The sequence below is a fragment of the Bos javanicus genome, chromosome 21, assembly GCF_032452875.1.
Source record: "Bos javanicus breed banteng chromosome 21, ARS-OSU_banteng_1.0, whole genome shotgun sequence".
Classification (NCBI taxonomy): domain Eukaryota; kingdom Metazoa; phylum Chordata; class Mammalia; order Artiodactyla; family Bovidae; genus Bos; species Bos javanicus.
The window spans coordinates 26,348,653-26,370,220 of NC_083888.1; the positions used below are offsets into that span (position 1 = coordinate 26,348,653).

At 51.1% G+C, this 21,568-nt stretch overlaps 1 protein-coding gene across 7 annotated transcripts in view; it reads left to right on the top strand.

Annotated features, from left to right (window-relative positions):
• CEMIP (cell migration inducing hyaluronidase 1) overlaps window positions 1-21,014 on the top strand; it is a 160,135-nt gene extending 139,121 nt beyond the window's left edge. For all 7 annotated transcript variants that reach the window (XM_061394593.1, XM_061394588.1, XM_061394589.1 and 4 more), the window contains 8 exons: window positions 727-942; window positions 6,155-6,366; window positions 7,570-7,755; window positions 10,624-10,828; window positions 11,014-11,100; window positions 12,022-12,179; window positions 15,885-15,985; window positions 18,075-21,014. In XM_061394593.1, the coding sequence (XP_061250577.1) occupies window positions 727-942; window positions 6,155-6,366; window positions 7,570-7,755; window positions 10,624-10,828; window positions 11,014-11,100; window positions 12,022-12,179; window positions 15,885-15,985; window positions 18,075-18,202 (1,293 nt within the window). In that variant the 3' untranslated portion in view covers window positions 18,203-21,014. The remainder of the gene's footprint in view (window positions 1-726; window positions 943-6,154; window positions 6,367-7,569; window positions 7,756-10,623; window positions 10,829-11,013; window positions 11,101-12,021; window positions 12,180-15,884; window positions 15,986-18,074) is intronic.
• Window positions 21,015-21,568: the final 554 nt, after the last annotated feature.

A 21,568-nucleotide genomic window follows, 5' to 3' on the forward strand; every position in this document is an offset into this window, starting at 1 on the left:
CCGGGTACATTTTCTCTGGGTTACAGCATTCCCAGACCTCCCCCTCCTCCTCCCCCTGCTCCTGCCCTTTGCCTGTCTGCCCAGTTCCTGGCAGCTGAGGGAAAAGATGTGAAATTCAAGTTACTTAATTTCTTTACTCAGGCCATTGGAGGCCTGAAAGAGTTCAGTCATGGAACTCTCCAAGGGCTCATGTTGAAAGACTGCCTTCCTACAACACAGTGTACACTCACCCACACACACCCCCACACACTCACATACACATCCTCGCTCACACATATCCCCCTGACATGTGTGTGTGTGTGTGTTATATATATATGTAATACTTTCTCATGCAAACACTCACCACCACCTCAACCTCATTTCCTCTCTGTCTCTGTCACACACACACTCCTCTGCCCACCTCCCCGCCGCCTTCAGTCTTTGAGCCACGTGTCATAGTACTCTCTGGGGTTGCACACAGCAGCCAGCCCTCCAGTGAGTAGAGGCCAAAACCGCATGCTGGCCTGAGGGCCGAAGCACAGCAGACGTTTGGCTGTCTTTCTGGCTCCGTCTGAAGGGTCAGCCATGTGGTTTCCTGCACTACCCCGGAGCCTCTCTGCATTGGCTGGTTGGTAGCATCAGCAGAAATCGGGAACGAAATCGGGAACTTCACCCTGGCCCGCTGATGGCCACTACCCCCCACCCTCCACCTTCTGGTCCAGCCTCACTTTCCTGGTTTCTGTTCAGATTACTTCCAGAGTTTTCTTTGGGGAGCCCGGGCCCTGGTTCAACCAGCTGGACATGGACGGGGATAAGACATCGGTGTTCCACGATGTGGACGGCTCCGTGTCTGAGTACCCCGGCTCCTACCTCACCAAGGACGACAACTGGCTGGTCCGGCACCCAGACTGCATCAACGTTCCAGACTGGAGAGGCGCCATCTGCAGCGGGCGCTATGCACAGGTGGGTGGGGATGCGGGGTGCGCCTCCTCGGGATCACAGTCACCTATTCGTGGGACAAGCATTGAGCCAGGCCAGAAAGAGACACGGGCTTCTTCTTTTTGAACAAATCATTTTATTTATTTGTTTGTTTTTGGCTGTGCTGGGTCTCTGTTGCTGTGCACAGGCTTTTCCTTAGTTGAGGCGAGCAGGGCCTGCTCTCTAGTTGCGGTGCCCAGGCTTCTCCCTGTGGTGGCTTCTCTTGCTGCAGAGCAAGGGCTCTAGAGTGCAGGCTTCAGTAGTTGTGGCGCACGGGCTTAGTTTTTGTGGGATATTCCCGGACCAGGGGTCAAACCTGTGTCCCCTGCATTGGCAGGCAGATTCTTTACCACTGAGCCACCAGGAAAGCCCTATAGGCTTCTTTATTCTTTTTTAAAAAAATTTTATTAGAGTATAGTTACTTTACAATGTTGTCTTAGTTTCTGCTGTACAGCAGAGTGAATCAGCCATACGTATACATATATCCCCTCTTTTTTAGATTTTCTTCCCATTTTAGTCACTACAGAGCATCAAATAGAGCTCCCTGTGCTTACAGTCAGAGAAGGCAATGGCACCCCACTCCAGCACTCTTGCCTGGAAAATCCCATGGATGGAGGAGCCTGGTAGGCTGCAGTCCATGAGGTCGCTAAGAGTCGGACACGGCTGAGCGACTTCACTTTGACTTTTCACTTTCATGCATTGGAGAAGGAAATGGCAACCCACTCCAGTGTTCTTGCCTGGAGAATCCCAGGGACGGGGGAGCCTGGTGGGCTGCCGTCTCTGGGGTCGCACAGAGTCGGACATGACTGAAGCGACTTAGCAGCAGCAGCAGTGCTTACAGTAGGTTCTCATTAGTTATCTATTTTATACATAGTGTATATATGTCAATCCCACTCTCCCAATTCATCACCAAAACATCTACAAACAATAAATTCTGAAGAGGGTATGGAGAAAAGGGAACCCTCTTACTCTGTTGGTGGAAATATAAATTGGTACAGCTATTACAGAGAACAGTATGGAGGTTCCTCAAAAAACTAAAAATAGAACTACTGTATGACCCAGAAGTCCCACTCCTGGGCATATAAGTGGAGAAAACCATAATTCAAAAAGATACATGCACCCCAATGTTCATTACAGCACTATTTACAATAGTCAGGACATGGAAGTAATCTAAGTGTCCGTCAACAGAGGAATGGATAAGGAAGATGTGATACATATACACAATAAAATAATACTGTCATAAAAAGGAATGAAATTGTGCCATTCTTTATTCTTTTTATTTTTTCTCCCCACCCAATAGGATTTTCAAAAAGCCCAAGTGAAAACACTTTGTAAGTAGAGGTCAGGTCCTGCACTTACTATGTGACCTTGGGCAAGCTACCTAAACTCCTGAAGCCTCTGTTTTCTTATATGTAAAATCAGGATAATAGTTGAACTCTCTTAGTGAGCATGTAAGTGCCTCGCCAATCCTCTCCACCAGAAATATAATACAGGCACATAAGCTCAAATATTCCAGGAGTTACATTAAAAAGGAAAAATAAATGAGTAAAATCTATTTTAATAATAGACTCTATTTAACTCAATATATTCAAAATGCTATCATCTCAACATGTAATCAGCATAAAAATCATTAATGAGGCATTTTACATTCATTTTTTCCCCTGTCCCAAGTCTTCAAATTTTCTGCATATCTGATGCTTGTAGCCCATTCAGTTTGCTTTCAAATTTTCTACAGTTAAAGTCAAAGCTAGTCCTACCAAAACAATAAAGCTGTGTTTCAGGGAAAACTCTCTTACACCACTTTTGAAATTTAAATTAATTAAAATGAAATTTAAAATCTGGGGTCTCGGCCACACTGCCCACATTTCCAGTGCCCAGTGGCCACGTGGGCAGCAGGCAAGGAAAGTGCCCAGAATGTGAAAATATTGGTGACTATATTAATGTTATGTGGAGGAATAACCAGGACTGGATGAGCAAAAGAAACGTCTCCAAGGAGACAAAGAGCTGTAAGATGAGGAGGGTGGTGAGCCTGGGGGCCCCACTCGGGGTAGGAACATGTAGGGATGAGGAAGTCTTCACCACCACCCCACAGGCAGGCAGTTACCACCACTGTGGAGGCCAGCATCGGGGTGGGCGTTAGGAGAGACCTAAAGGGGGACTTCCTAGAGGTCCGGTGGGGAACACTCTGCACTCTCACTGCCAAAGGCCCGGGTTCATTCCCTGGTCGGGGAACTAAAATCAAAAAAGAAAGAAAAGAGAAGTGCCAAAGGCGGTAAGGTGGTTTGATATCTGGGGAGAGACAGAGCAGGGAGCTAGGGAAAGGGCCATGCTGGGGCAAGGTAGGCCCCCGGGGCAGGGCTGTGCTGGGAATAGATTCCAGCAGAGGCAGGAGGGGCTGGCGTTAGCAGGAGAAGGGAACAGAGGAAGAAGGGGCCAGGATCAGGGAGGTCCAGGGTGTTTCTTTCCACAGTAGAAGAGGAGGTGATGCACTGAAGGGGTAGAGAGTGGGCCTGAGCCAGGGGGTCTGCAGAGAGCAATCAGGTTGGAAAGAGTTGCCGCAGAGACTGGGAAATCCTGACAGAGGCGTGTGGAAGGAGTGCCAGGCCATGCTACAAACCCAGTGGAGACGGCTGATGGAGCCTGGAAGGGCACCCCCTTCCCCACTGCGAGACTTCCTCAGGCCTGCCCCGGTGCCCTGCAGGGGAGGCGGACCTGTGGAATGGTCCACGCCAACGGGCTGCCGTGTGTGTGGGCAGGACAAGGGGTCTGATGCTCCGGGAGTGAGCAGATGACATCATGGTCCAGGGCAGCTCAGAAGGGAAGTGTGGTCGGAAGGGAGCTGATAGACGGGAGTCATGACCCACATAATTAAAGGGTGACCAGACCCTTATGCCTTGCAGCCGCACTCTGAAAGTGAGAGCATCCCTGATTCAGGGCCGAGACATTCCGTGTGGAGGGAGCCTTGATCTTGAGCTTCCTTCCCACCCTTTCTTACTGATACATTGTTCATCTTCTGCAGAAAAGGGCTGACCAAGCTTGGAGGTTATCAGAATCCACTACCGGCTAATTATTATTAATATTCTCCTTTCCAGAGAGAGTGGGATGCATTGACAGAGTAGCATTGAAACATATACACTACCATATGTAAAAGAGATAGCCAGTGGGAATTTGCAGTTTCATGCAGAGTTCAACCCTGTACTCTGTGACAACCTAGAGGGGAGGTATGGGGTGGACATGGGAGGGAGGTTTAAGAGAGAGGGGACATATGTATACCTATGGCTGATCCATACTGATGTATGACGGAAACCATCACAATACCATAAAGCAATTATCCTCCAATTAAAAATAAATTAAAAACATAAAAGGATGGGAAAAGAACATGTAAACACTAAAAAATTATAATGATAATATCCTTCCTTCACTTTACAGGTCACCACAGGCTTTAAGATGCAATACCTTTAAACTCTTAGACTCATGACAACTCCATGTTAGGGCAGGGTTGAAGTTCCTCTTCCCATTTTACATGTGATACAAGCAGAAAGGAAGAGAACTCCTTTCCAAAGGCACAATGTTATTGAATCTTGATGTGATGTTTTCTCTTGGCCACAGCCACAGGGATGTCACCTGATGAATATGGGACAGATCCTAAAACAGGACACGGTGTTTCATTTGATTTCTTTCTTGGCTGTACTGGATCTTTGTTGCGGCATGCAGTCTTTCTCTAGTTGTGGTGCACAGGGGCTTCTCTAGTTGCAGAGCACGGGCTCTAGAGCATGAAGGTTGGGTAGCTGTGGGGCGTTGGCTGAGTTCTGTGTCATGTGGGATTTTATTTCCCCAATAGGGGATCAGACCTGTATCACCTGCATTGGAAGGTAGATTCTTAGCCACTGGGCCACCAGGGGAGTTCTGGGTGCAGTGTTGTTTGGTTTTTAATGGATTTAAAAAATTGAAGTATATAGTTGATTTGGGGGCTTCTCAGGTGGCTCAAGGAGAAGGAAACGGCCACCCACTCCAATATTCTTGCCTGGGATATCCCATGGACAGAGGAGCCTGGTGGGCTACAGTCCATAGGGTCGTGAGAGTCAGATGCAGCTTAAGGACTAAACCACTACCACCCACCAGATGGCTCAGTGATTTAAAAAAAAATAAAAATGCCTGCCAGTGCAGGAGACTCGGGTTCAATCCCTGGATTGGTAAGATCCCCTGGAGAAGGAAATAGCAACCTACTCCAGTATTCTTGCTTGGGAAATCCGACAGAGGAGCCTGGTGTGCTACAGTCCATGAGGTCACAAAAGAGTTCGACACAACTTAGCGACTAAACAGCATAGTTGATTTACAAGATTGTGCCATTCTCTGCTGTAAAGTGATTCAATTATACTCATATATACTTTCTTTTTAGGTTCTCTTTTCCGTTATGGTTTATCACAGGCTACTGAATCTAGTTTCCTGGGCTATACATGGGGACCCTCTTGTTTATCCATTTTAAATATCATAGTTTGCATCTACCAACCCCAGACTCCCAATCCATCCTTCTCCCTCCTCCCTCTGCCTTTTGGCAGCCACAAGTCTTTTCTCTATCAGGACGTGGTGTTTTAAACCAAGGGTGGCTCAAAGCATTCAGGCTCTTCTGTCCTTTGGACTTAGTGGCTAACAGTCTTGCTTGCATGTTTGCCTCTGAAATGAGACACCATTGGTCACCCGATGTGTGCCGAGAGCCACAGGGACTGGCCACTCAAGCCATACACCAAGGATGAGAGGGAGAAGTCAGCCACATGCCAGGCTCTTTCTCAAATGCAGACAGGACAGTAGCTGTTACAGGGGAGTTACTTCTGCAGCAGAAGTGTGAAAATCCTCTCTCCCCTCCTCCTCCTTCCTGATCCCCCTGACTTTCCCCCCAATTTGCTCTCTAACAATTAAGCAGACACCCCCCAAGTTCCCACTAGTCTCCCCTCAACAGTGCTTTTTTGAAGATGAATGGAGAGCATTGGCTGGCTTGCACAGAACAACTAGGACCGCATTCACCAGCAGAAAGAGATGCCCCCTTATTTGGCCTCCTTTCATTCAAGCTTTCTAAAAAGGGCTCTGTGAAGAGCAAGTGCTTGTGAAAGTGTACTCTGTGCTCAGATGTTAACCAGATGCTCCCGGGATGACCCCTGGTAATTACCCCGTTGTGTGTTTCCTTTTTGGGCTCTAAAAGATGTACATTCAGGCCTACAAGACCAATAATCTGCGGATGAAGATCATCAAGAATGACTTCCCCAACCACCCTCTCCACCTGGAGGGGGCCCTGACCAGGAGCACACACTACCAGCAGTACCAGCCAGTCATCACCCTGCAGAAGGGCTACACCATCCACTGGGACCAGACCGCCCCGTCTGAGCTCACCATCTGGCTCATCAACTTCAACAAGTGAGTGGGGGGCGTCATAGGAGCAAGGTGACCTGGGGACAGCTGCCCTGGCCCCGCTCAAAGCTATGGTGATAACAGGGCCTCATTTCAAAGTCCTGGGCTTACTGTTCACAGAACCCCAGGCTAGCCCACACCACCCCTGCATGAGGGTGCACCTAGCGGGCTTGACATCACCTCGTGGTTAAGAGGCAGAAGACGCGGAGTGAGGCCCTGTTCCGCGCGTGGATGACCTCGCACAGGGTGTCTGACCCTCGGAACCTCTGTTCCTTCTTCATCTAGGAGATGAGCCTACATAGTGTTACTTTGCAGAGTTGTAGTGAGGATGGAGTGTGAGAGTGTACGGCAGGCATTGCACCCAGCACCTGGCTTTACAAAGTGCTCGACCTACGGCAAAAATCCCTGGCGTTCCCATTTTACAGAAAGAGACGAGACTCTGTGAGGTGAAGGGGTGAAGCTGAGGGCATCTGGAGAGGGCTTCACGTATTTGTTTATGTCACGTATCTTCTGTGCATGAACATCATTAACTTGGCACAGTATTCCCGTGAGACAGACATTTATCAGATGCAGAAAAGAAGACCCAGAGAGCTGAGATGGGCCCCACAATCAGGCTGAACCAGGAAGGGGCTGAATCCAGATCTTACAGACCCTGGTTTTTTCACTCTGGCCCTGTTGAAGTAAAAAAGTGAAAGTGTTAGTCTCTGAGTCTTGTCCCGCTCTTTGCAACCCACTGGACTGTGGCCCACCAGGCTTCTCTGTCCATGGAATTCTCCAGGCAAGGATACTGGAGTGGGTGGCTGTTCCCCTCTCCAGGGGATCTTCTTGACCCAGGGATTGAACCCAGGTCTCCTGCATTGCAGACAGATTCTTTACCATCTAAGCCACTAGGGAAGCTCCTAGCCCTGTTGAAAGAAGGTCTTTTTATTTTTCCTAGCCAATATTCCACATGGAACACACACTGCAGACCCTGGGGACACCCCACTGACCCATTGCCATCATCCATTCCAGTCATCATCTCTCCCTCTGTCCTTGAACACCATCTGACCCAATCATGACCAACAGCAAATGTTCTTTCAAAACTCCCCACTGAAAAGTGGACATGCCATTTGGTGGAGGATGCTTGGGTCTTTGTCCAGTGCACACCGAAGAGGTCCCGTGGCTGGGACATCCTTACTCGTCACCTGATGACTGTCCTTCCGGTTCTAGGGGCGACTGGATCCGAGTGGGACTCTGCTACCCCCGGGGCACCACCTTCTCCATCCTCTCGGACGTCCACAATCGCCTGCTGAAGCAGACGTCCAAGACGGGCATCTTCGTGAAGACCTCGCAGATGGACAAAGTGGAGCAGAGCCACCCTGGCCGCAGCCACTACTACTGGGATGAGGACTCGGGGTGAGGAGCCCTCTTAGGTTGTCCCCTAGCCTTTCCAGTAATCCCAGACCCACCATGCAATGGGTAACCTAATACCCTTTCCCAGGCACTTCTGATCTCAGGTGGATTGTATCATCTACCAGTGACATTGTTTTTAAAGCTGTGAAGCTTTGGGAGGAAAACAAGCATGCTCTTAATATACACGTGGGTTGTAGAGAATCCACCTATTTTAGGAGAAACAATGTGAAAGCAGTGAATCTTAGAACTGAGAAAATGTGGCACATGACCTCAACTCCTTACACCACAGTCTGATGATATCATCCTTGATTCAGAAATAAGCAGAGGAGGCACAGGGTGAAGGGTAACGAACAATTTGTTCAAAGAACCTAGCACGAACTTGGCACGGCTGGTCTTGAGCGCATACCTCTCTGTACCTCCACATCCTCCCCTTTTTGCTGAACTGCACTAGGTCCTATTCAGTAGGGACATCACGGGGACAGAGTCCCTGTTCCTGGAGACAGGGAGCTAGGAGGTCACCTTCCCTAGAGAGAGAGAGAATTACTCTGACATCTTAAGAATGCTGACATGTCTTTAGAGCCATGAGCCTGTTGTTAGCCAACTCTCCAGAGACTAAGGGTAAAATATTGTTTGATATTCATTTTTTTCCTTCCTTTTTAAAAAATATTTTTATTTATTTATTTGGCCGCTCTGGGTCTTAGTTGTGGCTCATGGCATCTTTAGTTGAGGCATGCGAACTCTCAGTTGCAGCATATGGGATCTAGTTCTCTGACCAGAAGGGATGGAACCCAGGCCCCCTACACTGGGAACCAAGAGTCTTAGTCACTGGACATCAGGGAAACTGCTGTACTTTTTTTTCCACCCTTGAATTGAAATCAACATTTAGGAAATAGAGGATGCTTAGAAATATCTATAAAGATAGGGCTTTATCAATTTGATTAAAGGGAAATTCAGATTTGAAAGTCATAAGTGTAAGTAAAAATGCTGGGGTCTGGAGAGGCAGCACAGAGCACCCCTTCCCCACATCAGTTCTAAACCAGTGGTGGGGCAGACAGGACAGCAGGTGAAGAGGAACCTGTCTCACTGATGACAGAGCTACTGGTGAGCAGAGCTTCCCAATACTGGGTGCCTCTACCCAGCTCTAGGCTACTTATTTCATGAGGGTGGCCATGCAATGACGCTGAAACCAGCGTTGTGATTCATAAGTAGCCCTGAATGAGCCGCCATGCAATGCTGGAGCTGTTTTTCTATAAGCTTTGAAAAGGAAACTAATTTTTTTTTGCTCATTCTTACTTGAAAACTCTTCATTTGACCATATGATTTTTGAAAAACAAAATAGCACACCAAAATAGAAGATGAAACAAGAGTTCAAATAACTCAGCTATGAAGTTCCTAGTCCAGTGGAGGAGAAAAGCTTGCCTGGGGAACCCTGGCAATGACAGTAGACTCATCTGACGTCCCACAGGAAAGCCTGTTTTTCAAGAAGTCAGCATACTGTCTTTGATATTCCGATGCCTATGCCAAAATATTAAAGGAAAACATCCCATGTTCATATGACTGTGGTATTTGTGAATAAAACTCATTCCTTTTTGATACCTGTGGAGATTATAGCATGGTCTTTAGGGTTTAGGACCTGGGTAATGTTCATGCCTGCAGTAATATTCATGAAGATAATGAATGCCATAGGAAATAACTTCCAAGTGGCGTGTAAATAGTAAGGAACAGCTTCCCTGATGGCTGAGTGGTTAAGAATCCGCCTACCAATGCAAGAGACTTGGGTTCAATCCCTGGGTCAGGAAGATCCCCTGAAGAAGGAAATGGCAACCCACTCCAGTATTCTTGCCTCGGAAATCCCATGGACAGAGGAGACTGGTGGGCTACAGTCCATGGGGTCACAAAGAGTCAGACACGACTTAGCGACTAAACAACAACGGGGTACATGGGGGGCAGACCAGAGCCTCCCCCCATCCCACCCCGTTGGCTGACCTATATCCCCACACCCAGCAGTCAAATGAGCCACTCCACTTTCCCTGGGAAAACGTCAGTGAGGGGACAGGATGGGCCCAGGAGTGTTTAGAAAACTCCCTCCGTATGAAAACTAGAGAAGGAATTAAATATCCCTCATACAACAGCAGAAACTATTATGATTGAAAAAAATGTAAATAAGGTGAAGTCTTCATCGCATCATCTATGCCTAATATCTTCTTTTAGGATCATGAGAATTGCTTTGTTCCAGAGGTGTGAATTTTTCAAATGTAAACTGTCACTAAACAAATTGAACCTTTTTTGATCAGATTCTGCTAGTTAATTCACCCCTTTTATTGGTTGCTTAGCTCATCATTATACCTATTTATTATCACACTGGGCTTTAATTCAGTGACAGCCTCAGGGACGAGCTGGGTTGTAGGATGCTTGTTTCCTGTGTAGAAAGCCAGACTCAGGCTTTTTTAATTCTTAGGGCTGTTTTCCATGATCTTTCTGCCTGACAAATGTGTTACTCTTTCTTATGTTCTGAGTACCTGCCTTCAATGGCTACCTTCTATTCTGCTATGGCCTAGGACACCTGATAAGATTGTCTGAGGGTTAAATGAGATATGTCCGTTGATGGCATGTGCCTAGCATAGCAGAGAGTAGGTGCTCGGAAAATGAAAATTGTCAGTATTAGCTTTATCTTCAGTGCATTTTTTTTCATTTCTCCAACCACGTACAACCTTGTGGAGGTGGAGGGGTGCTCCTCCATTCTGTGGGGCCCACTGGGTCTAGTTCTGTGGCCAGCACAGAGTGCGGAGGCAGAGGGAGGAAGAAAGCGGGTGGGGGGAGGAGGAAGATGTGGATACCAAAGGGAACCGCCCGCTCTGCTCCTGTGTGCAGGCTGCTTTTCCTGAAGCTGAAAGCTCAGAACGAGAGAGAGAAGTTTGCCTTCTGTTCTGTGAAGGGCTGCGAGAGGATAAAGATTAAAGCTCTGATCCCAAAGAACGCAGGCATCAGCGACTGCGCGGCCACGGCCTACCCCAAGTTCACGGAGAAGGCCATCGTGGACGTGCCCATGCCCAAGAAGCTCTTCGGTTCTCTGCTGGTGAGTGGCCAACAGCCAGCTGAGCCCCAGGGCCCTCAGGCTCCTCTCCGGACCTCTGCTCCCCTCTTTAAACCCTTTCCCATGGCTGAGGGGTTACAGGGAAGTGAAGAGGCCGACCAGCCCTCGAGCTGGACGCTGGACCCCCCGAACCTGACACCCGCCCTGGGTTTTTGTTTTTTCTCCAGAAGACAAAGGACCACTTCCTGGAGGTGAAGATGGAGAGTGCCAAGCAGCGCTTCTTCCACCTGCTGAACGACCTGGCGTACATCCAAGTAAGCCACCGTCCCCGTGCCTGGGGCATCTCTGGTCACTGAGACCTTGTGTCAGTGCCTAGGGCTGTGGTTGCCAGTGACTGCCAGCCAGGTGGCTGAAGACAACAGAACCTTCCCCGCACAGTTCACAAGCTGGATGCCCAACACCATGGGGCTGCCAGGGTTGTCTCCTCCTGCAGGTGTTGAGGGCGAGTCCTTCCCTGGCCTCCTCCAGCTTCTGCAGCCACCAGCAGCCTGGATGCCCCCCTTCCCAGCTCACAGCTGTGTTCCCCCGGCCTCCGCCGCTGTCCTCCTGTGGTCTTCTCCCCCATGTGACTGAGTTTCAGACCTCCCTCTTCCTTGTCCTTATAAGGACATCTGACTTTGGATTTAGGGCCCATCCGAAATCTAGGATGACCTCATCTTGAGATCGTTAACTTAATTACATCTGCAAAGGCCCTTGCTCCAAATACGGTCACTCCCAAAGGTTGCAGTAAACGTGTCTTTTGAGGGGGAGGCCATCCCAGATGGCTCAGTGGTAAAGAACCTGCCTCCCAACGCAGGAGACACAGGTTCGATCCCTGGGTTGGGAAGATCCCCTGGAGGAGGAAATGACAACCCACTCCAGTATACCCACTCTTGCCTGGGAAATCCCATGAACAGAGGAGCCTGGTGGGCTACAGTCCATGTGGTCATGAAGAGTCAGACATGACTGAGCGACTGAGCATGCACACAAACACACACACACACACATCCTTCAGCCACTAGGCAGGGCTGCAGGAACTGACTGAAGTGGGTTTTATGCTTTGAACAGCTGTACTGACACCCTCTGCCTTCAGAGCCTACAGGGGACCCATGTGGGCAGGAGAGCCTCAGGACTCTGATGCCTTCGGGACCCCTCCCCGCCTCCATGTCACACTCTGTGTTGCCTGTCATCTGCAGGTGGATGGGAAGAAGTACCCCAGCTTGGAAGACGGCATCCAGGTGGTGGTGATTGACGGGAGGCACGGGCAGGTACTGAACCACACCGGCTTCAGGAATGCCATCCTGCAGGGCATCCCCTGGCAGCTCTTCAATTACGTGGCGACCATCCCCGACAAGTGAGTCTGGCCGAGGCCCCCTTCCTGTCCCTGAGGCCTGCATCACAGTCCAGGCTGAGGAAGCTTAGGGAGCCTCCACGCACTGTCCACAGCTTCCCAGGTGGCTCATTGGTAAAGAATCTGCCTGGCAATGCAGGAGACACGAGTTCAGTTCCTAGGTCAGGAAGATCCCCTGGAGAAGAAAATGGCAATCCAGTCCAGTATTCTTGCCTGGAGAATTCCATGGACAGAGGAGCCTGGCGGGCTACAGTCCATGGGGTTGCAAACAGTCAGACAAAACTGAGCGACTGAACAATAACAACAGGGGTCTGCCCATCCATGGTGGGAGCTGGCCAGGAAGCCTCCCTACCTGGTGCCTCTGAGATGGGAGCCGGGGCCACTGTGAATGTAGGTCAGGCCGAGTCTACCAGCTACACATGAGAAGCCTGCCCCGGCCCTCCGCCCCCACCCGGCACACTCTCCCAGCGTGAGCTCATCCCCGCCCGCACTCACTGCAATCCAAATGTTGGTGGCTGCCAAGCCTCTCCAGCCCCCGTCTCCCTCCTAAATGCCAGATATTTTTATCCAACGGCCACTTGGACTCCGCCACCCAAATGTCCCCTATGGAACTGAATTCTCATCATTTTTTTTTTTTTAATCCTCTAAACCAGCCAACCCTCTTGGCCACATTTTGGTGAAATCGTCATCTCCCATCCAGGCAACTAGCTACACCAGAGTCCAGGCATCACATTTGGTTCTGGTCTTTCTTTCGTTTTGACATCACCACACTCAGTAATCACACCTGTCGATTGCCTGCATCGTGGCTGCCCTGCTTTTATCCCAGGACACCCTCTCCATCGCCTCCACTCTGCCACCCACACTGTCAGACAGTGACCCAACAGACTCCCTCGCCCAGCCTCCCCCACTTGAATCCACCCACCATATTGGCGGGGGCGGGGGGCGAGGGGGCAGTGAGCTTCTTAAACACAGGTGTCGCCTGTCCCCTTTCCTAGGGGTAATTTCCCTGCCACCTTCCAAAACTAACTCACACATCACCTGTTTGGTGAGGTCTCTTCTGATCCAACCAAAAGTTTCTACCCATCCCTGCCCCCACAGAGGACCAGTGGATGTATCTGCTCCCTCATCTAGGGTCTAGATTTTTATTTTTTTAAGCCTTTTATTTTATATTAGCGAATAGCCAATTAAGTGTTGTGATAGTTTCAGATGGACAGCAAAGGGACTGAGCTACACACATACATGTATCCATTCTCCCCCAAACTCCCCTCCTATCTGGGCTGCCACATAACCCTGAGCAGAGTTCCATGTGCTGTACAGTAGGTCTCGGCTGGTTATCCATTTTAAATACAGCAGTACGGGGATCATATCCAACTCATATTTTCATTTCTGATATAATGGAGAACTCACTCCAAAGCCACAACCTGGACTAGCGGGCAGTCTAAGTGCTCCATGTGGTACCTGTCATCCAGGAGGTGCTTGGAAAATATTTACTGATGAAAACCAAGTGCTTCCCAGATGCTATATGAGGGCCTGACTTGAACTGGACGCTGTGTGAGATTCCAAAGACAGGGTGGTGCTTGACCACCTTTGGTCATGTGCTTCTTCAGCATCATGTTTTCACATGCAGATTCATACCGAAGCAGGAGATTAGCTGATTTGGGGAAAAAGAGGATCATCTAGAGATTTTTAGTTTCTGTGCCTTTTGGGGCCAGAGGACTTTTCCTGGAAATGAAATAGGATGCAGAAGCCTACAATAAGAAACGGAAATGCAGGAACTTCCCTGGTGGTCTGAATGGTTAAGAATCTGGCTTGCAATGCAGGAGACAAGGGTTTGATCCCTGACCACAACTGAGGTGCTGCAGAGCAACTAAGCTCCAGTGCGTTGCAACTACTGAGCCCAAGCAAACTAAAAAAAAAAAGAAAGAAACCGAAATGCAGAGCTGCTCTGTTGAAAACCAGGGGTGAGAGGCGTAGGGCCTCCCCATCCAGGGCTCCTCTCAGCCCATGCTACAGCCCCAGTGCACCTTGCTGGGGACAGCCCTCACCAAGTACCTGCTGTGAAGCACGCCCTGGGTTGGCGCTGGGTACCCAGGCAAGATCCGGGTACCCCCCCAACCTCAGGGAGAGCAGCAGGGCTTGAAGGAATAACGCAAGGCAGGTCCCACCCCACTGTCCCCCCAGGTCCCAGCCAGGTGGCCCCACCTTCCCACCCCATCCACGGGGCCACCCCAGCCCCAGGGAAAGGAGGATGCAACTGCTCCCATCAGAGCCTTCCAGGATGGCTTCCGGGGGCTGCCTCTGTCAGCACCCTTGGGAGCCTCATGTTGACAGGTGTGGGGGCTCAGTGGGCATGAGAGGCTCAGGCCAGGCAGAGAGGGGCCCCTGAAGAGTACAGGCAGCTTCCGGTGCTGCCAGGAGGCCAGGACACATGAGTAGCTCTGTCCATCTCCCTCCCCACTCCCAGAGGACATGCTCTTCATTTGAGTCCAGCCCAGCAAGGAGGCTTCACTGAGCCAAAGGGGTGTTAGCTTTATTTCTGAATGGGAGCGACGGGGACAGTCTCCTGGGAACAGACCCCGGATCTAGAATCCAGAGTCAAGGGTGTTGACAACGCACTGCCCTCCTCCTCCCCAGCCCTCTGTGATCCAGAGGAGCCGGGGCAGCCCAGCTCCCCTCCTCTCTGCTCTTCCCACACACGAGCTCTTTACATTTTGACAGCTGTCTTTCTGCTCCCTATGGGACACATATGGGGGTAACAACGGCTTCCAGAGTCCTATACAGTTTTTCCATGTCTGGACTGCGGTCTGTGGTTACAGGATTCCTCTGAGAGGAAAACTAGAAGCCCCAGTGGGCCTCTGTCCCTGTTTCTGTTCCTGGGGGAGGTGTGCATGTCCTGCCGTCTGGCCCAGCAGCTGTGTGGACCCCCACAATGGCCGTTCTCCAGCACTTTGGCCTGATCGCACCCAGGCCAGGGGACTAGAGATCTCAGCTCCTCAGCAGGACTCTTGCAAGTCGAGCCCTTCAGTCTGGGCAGCCCCAGGCCTGCTCCTCCTCCCACCCCAGGCACGGCTCCCCTTCGGCAGGTCGTCCTAGCTATTGGCTTGGCCAAAGAATTCATTCAGGTTTTTCCATTGTTTTTGTTCAACCCAGCGCTTAGTAACCATGTGCCTTCATCTCCCCATCTGTAGCATGGAACAGTCACACTGTCCTGCCTGAGCGGAGATGGGGAGGCATGATCTTGAGGGGTTAACCCTCCCCTGAGCACAGGGTGACTCAACACTCTGCTTCCTCTATCACCACATTTCCATCGGGTCCTACACAATCCTTGTACCTTCAGGTTAAGAGATGCACACTGAAGTCGTTTGTATGCCGGGCTCTGGCGTCGGTGCTGGTCCCCGATGGTGGGCTCTGTGTGCCAGCTCTGTCCTCTTTGGGGACAGCCATGGAGCAGCAGTGAGCTGAGAGCAAGCTCAGAGAGAAGATCACGGGCACCAACTGCAGCCAGACGTGTGGGAGGGTGTTCAGGATGTCGGTCATCACATGGAAAGAGCCAGTCAGCCCGGCACACAATCCTGCTCTCCCCCAGTCCCTGGCAGGGCTCTGGGCACTGCTGACTCAAGTCCCACCAGCCACCATGCAGCATCCCTGCCCGGGAACCCCTTACCCCACTTTGTTGTCCAGGCCTCTCATTTGTCCTTTCTGGTTCAGTTCCATAGTTCTCATGGCATCAAAGGGAAGATACACCTCCAGAGGGCCATGGACCAGAGTGCTGGAAAAACTCGGGGCACACAAGGGGCTCAAACTAAAAGGTAAGGGTTCTTGCATTGACCCTGAATCTGGATGCCCGGGCCTCCTGCTGAGGCCAGAGCACTTCCCCTCAAACCTGGTGTGACCTCAGAATCTTCAACACAACCAGCAGTCCACAGCTGTGCAGGGCAAGAGGCTCCCTGGTCAGCGTCCCTGCCCTGCAGCAATGCCATTCTAACATGTGATCAGACACCCCATCAACTCAGCAAATGGCCCTTTTAATCCACAAAAGTATCAGCAGAAAGGGCTTCTTCTTCCCTGGTGGCTCAGTGTAAAGAACCCGCCTGCCAATGCAAGAGACATGAGGTCCATCCCTGGGTCGGGAAGATCCCCTGGAGGAGGAACTGGCAACCCACTCCAGTATTCTTGCCTGGAAGATTCCCTGGATAGAGGAGCCTTGTGAGATACCATGGGGTCACAGAGAGTCGGACACAACTTAGCGAATGAAAAACAACAATCCACGGGGCTCAGTTTGACCCTCCTGCCTCAGTTCCTGCTGCCTGGATCGGCCAGAGTCACTACCTCTGCCCCAGCTTTCCTGCCAATGGTCAGCGTTTGTACAGTCCTTTGTAGCTGGCAAAGCTCTCATTTGAGAATATATATGGCTTGTCCAACATCACACAGCTCTTCTGCCATAAAGCCTGGCACAGGCCCCTCGGGGAGGAAGCCAACCAGGACAAAAATGTCAGCATTTCATCACCATCATCAGTGTGATGAGAGAGTCCTTGGGGAGGCTGAGAGAGGAGGCCAAGCAACCTTCCTGATAATAATGTCCACTGTATTGGGTTGGCCAAAATGTTCATTTGGGTTTTCCATACGACGTTATAGAACATCGTATTTGTTTCTGTTTGTTTTTTTTTTTAACAGAAAAATGTGAATGAACTTTTTGACCAGCCCAATAGTTATCATGTAAATGCCCAGCCTTGTGCCTTGCTGAACATCCTATAAAGATCTGTTATTCACTAATAACCTGCAAGACAGGTACTGTGATTTCCATTTAAGGTAGAGCCACTCAAGAATTAGTCATTTAAGATTAGAATTTGGATCCTAATATTCTAACTCAAAGCCAGCCATCCTTAGCAGCCAGGCCATCCTGACTGCAAAACACATCAAAGCTAGCAGCCTGTCATATGGGAAGTTTATCCCAAGCCTCTCGCAGAGAAAATTCAGAAACAATGAAAGTCCTTCCAATGAGCCAAAAGAGAAAACAAGGAAAAGAGAAGCGTCTTCCCCAGCCCAGTACTGAAAGCATCTAGGGGGCCTGTGTGCCTTAAATTAGGACCCTGGGACTTCCCCAGTGGTCTAGTGGTTAAGAATCTGCCTTCCAATACTCGGGGCACAGGTTCAATCCCTCGTCAGGGAACAAAGATCCCACATGCTAGATGACTGGGCAAAAAAAAAAAAAAAAATCAATTAATGAAGACCCTGTTGCCAAAAACTGATGAACATAAAGGTGACGTTGTTCAGTCAAGGGACACATTCCCGGGGTGATGCATGTGTACAACCTACCAGGCGAGGCCATTCCCCAGTGTCAACGTGGATACCCACATCCCTCGGACGGGGCCGAGCTCTGAGCTGTGGGACAGAGGGCCCTGCATGGGGCTTGGGATTCTAGAGCTCTGGCCGGGCCACACCATCTGCTCAGGGCCCCTGGGCAAATTTCTCTGCTGCTCAGAACTTCCTTCTAAAGCCACGGGATATTGGCGCCAGGGCAAAGATCTTGTAGTTGAATGCCATTACTTGACAGATGGGGACACAGGACTTAAGAGAGGAGCAGGCACTTGCTGCTAATTTTAGGGTCAGCTTGATGGCAACTGGTTTCTTGGAGGGGATCCCCTGCATAGAGCAGAGCCAGCACTCCACACTGGTACTGGAGGCTCAGGTGAGACCCTGTGTGCCCTGTACAGACCAACGCCAGGCACCATTGGTAACACGGCACAAAGCTCTTCCCAGGGAGACACAGTCCAGTGCAGCTAGAGGAGAGGGTGCCTGGTGGGGGCCAGGGAACGGCAATGGGGAACCCCAGGAGGCAGTGGGTACATAGCCATTCTCTCGTGAAGTTTATGCTTACGCGACTTTACTGCTTTGCAGAGAAAATGGTATTCGTTGGCTTCAAAGGCAGCTTCCGGCCCACCTGGGTGACCCTGGACACTGAGGACCACCACGCCAAAATCTTCCAAGTGGTGCCCATCCCGGTGGTGAGGAAGAAGAAGCTGTGAGGACCGCCGCCACCCCGTGCGCCCCCACAGTGGACCCTGACACTGGAGTCTGGGCAGCGGCCCGGGGCAGCGAGGCCGGTTCCCACAGCCCCCGTCTGGCAGCTGCCGGGGAAGGCCATGTGTCAGCCCTGATGGGCCAGGGGGAGGCTTCTGAGCCCCCTGGTGCTGCCGCCCACCCCCCTCAAGTGTCTACCTGCAGCCCCAGGGCCATGTGGGCTGATGCTGCAAACCTTCTCCTCCCTGCAGCCTCCCAGGGGTCTCTCTATCTGTGCCTCTGCAGTGGGGGCTGTGGGGACCACAGGGAGCCATGGGCTCTACTGGCAAAAAAGGTCCCCTTTGGCAGGAGTTCTGCTCCAGCTGTGAGGCAGCCTGGGGGTGGGAGGGCGGGGTCACTCACAGATCTCCATGCTCTCCAGCACGATGTTAGGGTGGGAGGTGCAGGAAGAATCCTCATTCCTGTAAGCAGGACCCGACCTCCACCGGGTTCAGAGCTCAGGTGTAGACAGCGCACCGAGATGGAACCAGCTGCCCTCGGGGAGGATGAGCCTGCCTCCGGAGGTCAGCCTCTCAGGAGACTTGGCGCCCAGGCCATGAGTCGGACTAGGTCTTTTAAAGGCCCTTTCAGTTCTGAGAGCCCAGAAGTCTGTGGCTTCTCACGCTGTGTCTGGAGTCCTGCGGTAGGCAAGAACATTCTTCTCAGCCGACATCCATGACGCTGGCGCTCCGGGCAGCCAGGATGGAGGCGTGAGAAGCAAGGCCCAGGGTGAGGGGCTCGGCTGTCTGGCACAACAGACGGTCGGTGTAAGTGCCTTCTGATGCTAGGCAGAGAAAGCTGAGAGGGCTCAAAGGGGGCCGTGCCAGTTCCCAGGAGGGAAAGAAAGGGTTTACGTGCTCAGGTGGGTCTGGAAGCTTCTTGCAGGAGAGGCCCTGGGCTCGTAGAGATGAAGGGCAGGGGGCTTATGGGTGGCAAGGATGGGGCAGCCTCTGCAGCATTCAGAGGCTGAGCCCTTCCTGCTGAAGCTGGATGACTTCAAGGTGGCCCATTGCCCTGGACTCGCTGGACCCCCATAGCAGAGAAGCGTGCATCACAGGGAGGGCTGGTGGGCCCCTGACACCCAAAGTGTGGGCCAGCCGGCCCCACCTATGACTCCAACAGAGGCTGGAGTCAAGTTGAGAAAGGTGGGCTCCTCCATGAAGGGCCCATCTGCTCCTCACTGGGGAGCCCCCGAGAAGCGCTCACACCTCAGGGCGCCTGGGCTTTCGGAACCAGAAAGGGCCTTAGGAGACACCTAGTCCAAAGCCTTGGTTGTAGAGACGGGACGATGAGACTCCAAGAAAGGGAAGAACCACACGGCCAGAGCAGGGCCAAGATGGGAGCCCCCACTCCCCACACTCACTGCCACACCACGCTGCCTCAACTGCCGGCCGGAGGGGCCAGGCGTTCCTGAAGGACAAGCCCCCCTGAAGGGAGAAAAGATGAGACTAGAGAGTTGTTGGCCAGGACTGTTTCTGCCCCGGCCCCCTCACCGTGCACACAAGGGCACCCTCCTGTGGGCTCTGGAGGCCCTGAAGCCTCCACTTGGCTCAAACTTACCTGCCCTCTGGAGGGGCGCCCAGCCACCGCAATAACTGCACTGGTGCTATCTGCATCTGCAGGTCTGCAGGCACGCCCAGCAGACAGTGTCAGGCCACCCCGACACATCTTTGGGGGGCTGGCTAGGTGGCTCTCCAGGGTCCATCCACCCCAGGCCCTCTTGAAGAACTGCCCACCTTGGAGAGCCAGGAGAGCTCTGGAAAAGGAAAACTCTGTCTGTGGTTTATACTGTCTCGTGAGACCCCAGGGTCACTCTGGGTCTCATGATGACCACGTCTGTCCCCTCTCCTGCCCCAACCACAAACTCCTTCTTGTCCCTGTCTGTTCAGCTGCACCCAGTGAGGCTCAGCCTTAAGTCCACCCCCCGCTCCCAGGGTGAGCCAGTCACCAAAGAGGTTTTTCCCACTAAAGAAGTCTTTCAGCTGCTAGGGGGTGACGGTGGGACTCTGCCTCTAAGGACACGGCAGCTTCAGAGGCCCGAGTCCCTGGAGGGACCTCTTCCAGGAAGATCAGAGGCCGTGGGGAGGAGAGTTCAGATGACCTCATGTTCTTTTCGTCTATAGTCCTGTTGAGTTTTCCTAAACTCTTAATGCAAGGGTCTCACACTGTGAACCACTTAGGGTGCGATCACTTCCGATGGCCAGGAATGTTAACTGTCTTTGGTTCAGTTTATGTAAAGAAAATATCTATTTGAAAATCCTCAGAGTTGTACATTTGTCAAACAGCACAGGATCTGTGCATATAACGTTCCTTCCAAAACCATTCACCAAGAGCCCGTGTCTGGGCATGTTCTTGGTAGCACAAATTTTCTTACTGCTTAGAAAATTGTTCCTGTTGTTCTTTCTGTTTGGAAGCCTCAAGATGAGTTAGGCCTTTTTAAAAAAACAAAACACTCCTCCGAAATGCTTGTCTTTCTCCTGTTGCCGAAATAGCTGGTCCTTTTTCGGGAATTAGATGTATAGTGTGTTTTGTATGTAAACGTTTCTCGTAGGTGTCACTATGAACAAAGATATATTTTCTATTTATTTATTCTATTATGCACTTCGAGAAATTGTTGTCGGAGAAATGAAGAATCGTCTTAAATGTCTTATTTGGGTATGTTCTTTGGACCGCTTGAAAGGGGTGTACACAGGACCTTCTGCTTGCAGCAGACATCGGCTCTGGTTTGGAAAATCTTGCTGTACTGTAGTAAAAGTAAAAAGGATGTCATCCACCTGACTGCTTGTTTATTTTCCATTAAAGTGGGTCTCACTTTAAGCCAGAGAGCTACGGAAAATAAGACAGGAAATTACCCTTTGCCGCACTGGCCGCTCACTTCGAAGAACCAGTCATGTGTCCTACCTCATCCTGTCCACAAGGGGGCGCTCAGGACAGCAGGTGGAGAAGGTCCTAGGAGAGGAAAGCTGTCATTCATGTGGCTGGCACATCCATGTTGGACTGTGTCGTCCTTACTCCTAAGCATCAGAAAGCTGTCAAGGCAGCACCCTCCCTGGGGAAAAGCCAGAGGTTAGTGCAGTCTGGACTTGAAGCAAGACTGTTTCTTCCTCATGGGTACAGTTTGGGCAGAGGCCAAACATGATGTCTGGGGAGAACATGGAGACTGAGGTGGAGAGATAGGTCCAAATCAAGCTGCCAGACAAGAAGGGTGGCGAAGCAGGTTAGAGGGGAACCCTAGGCAGAGGTGAGAGAGGCTTGGGGGTCTGCGGAGGAGAAAGTGAGCAGCTTAGAATGGGGTGAATGGGAGGGTCATACAACTGTGCTGTGCAGTAAGG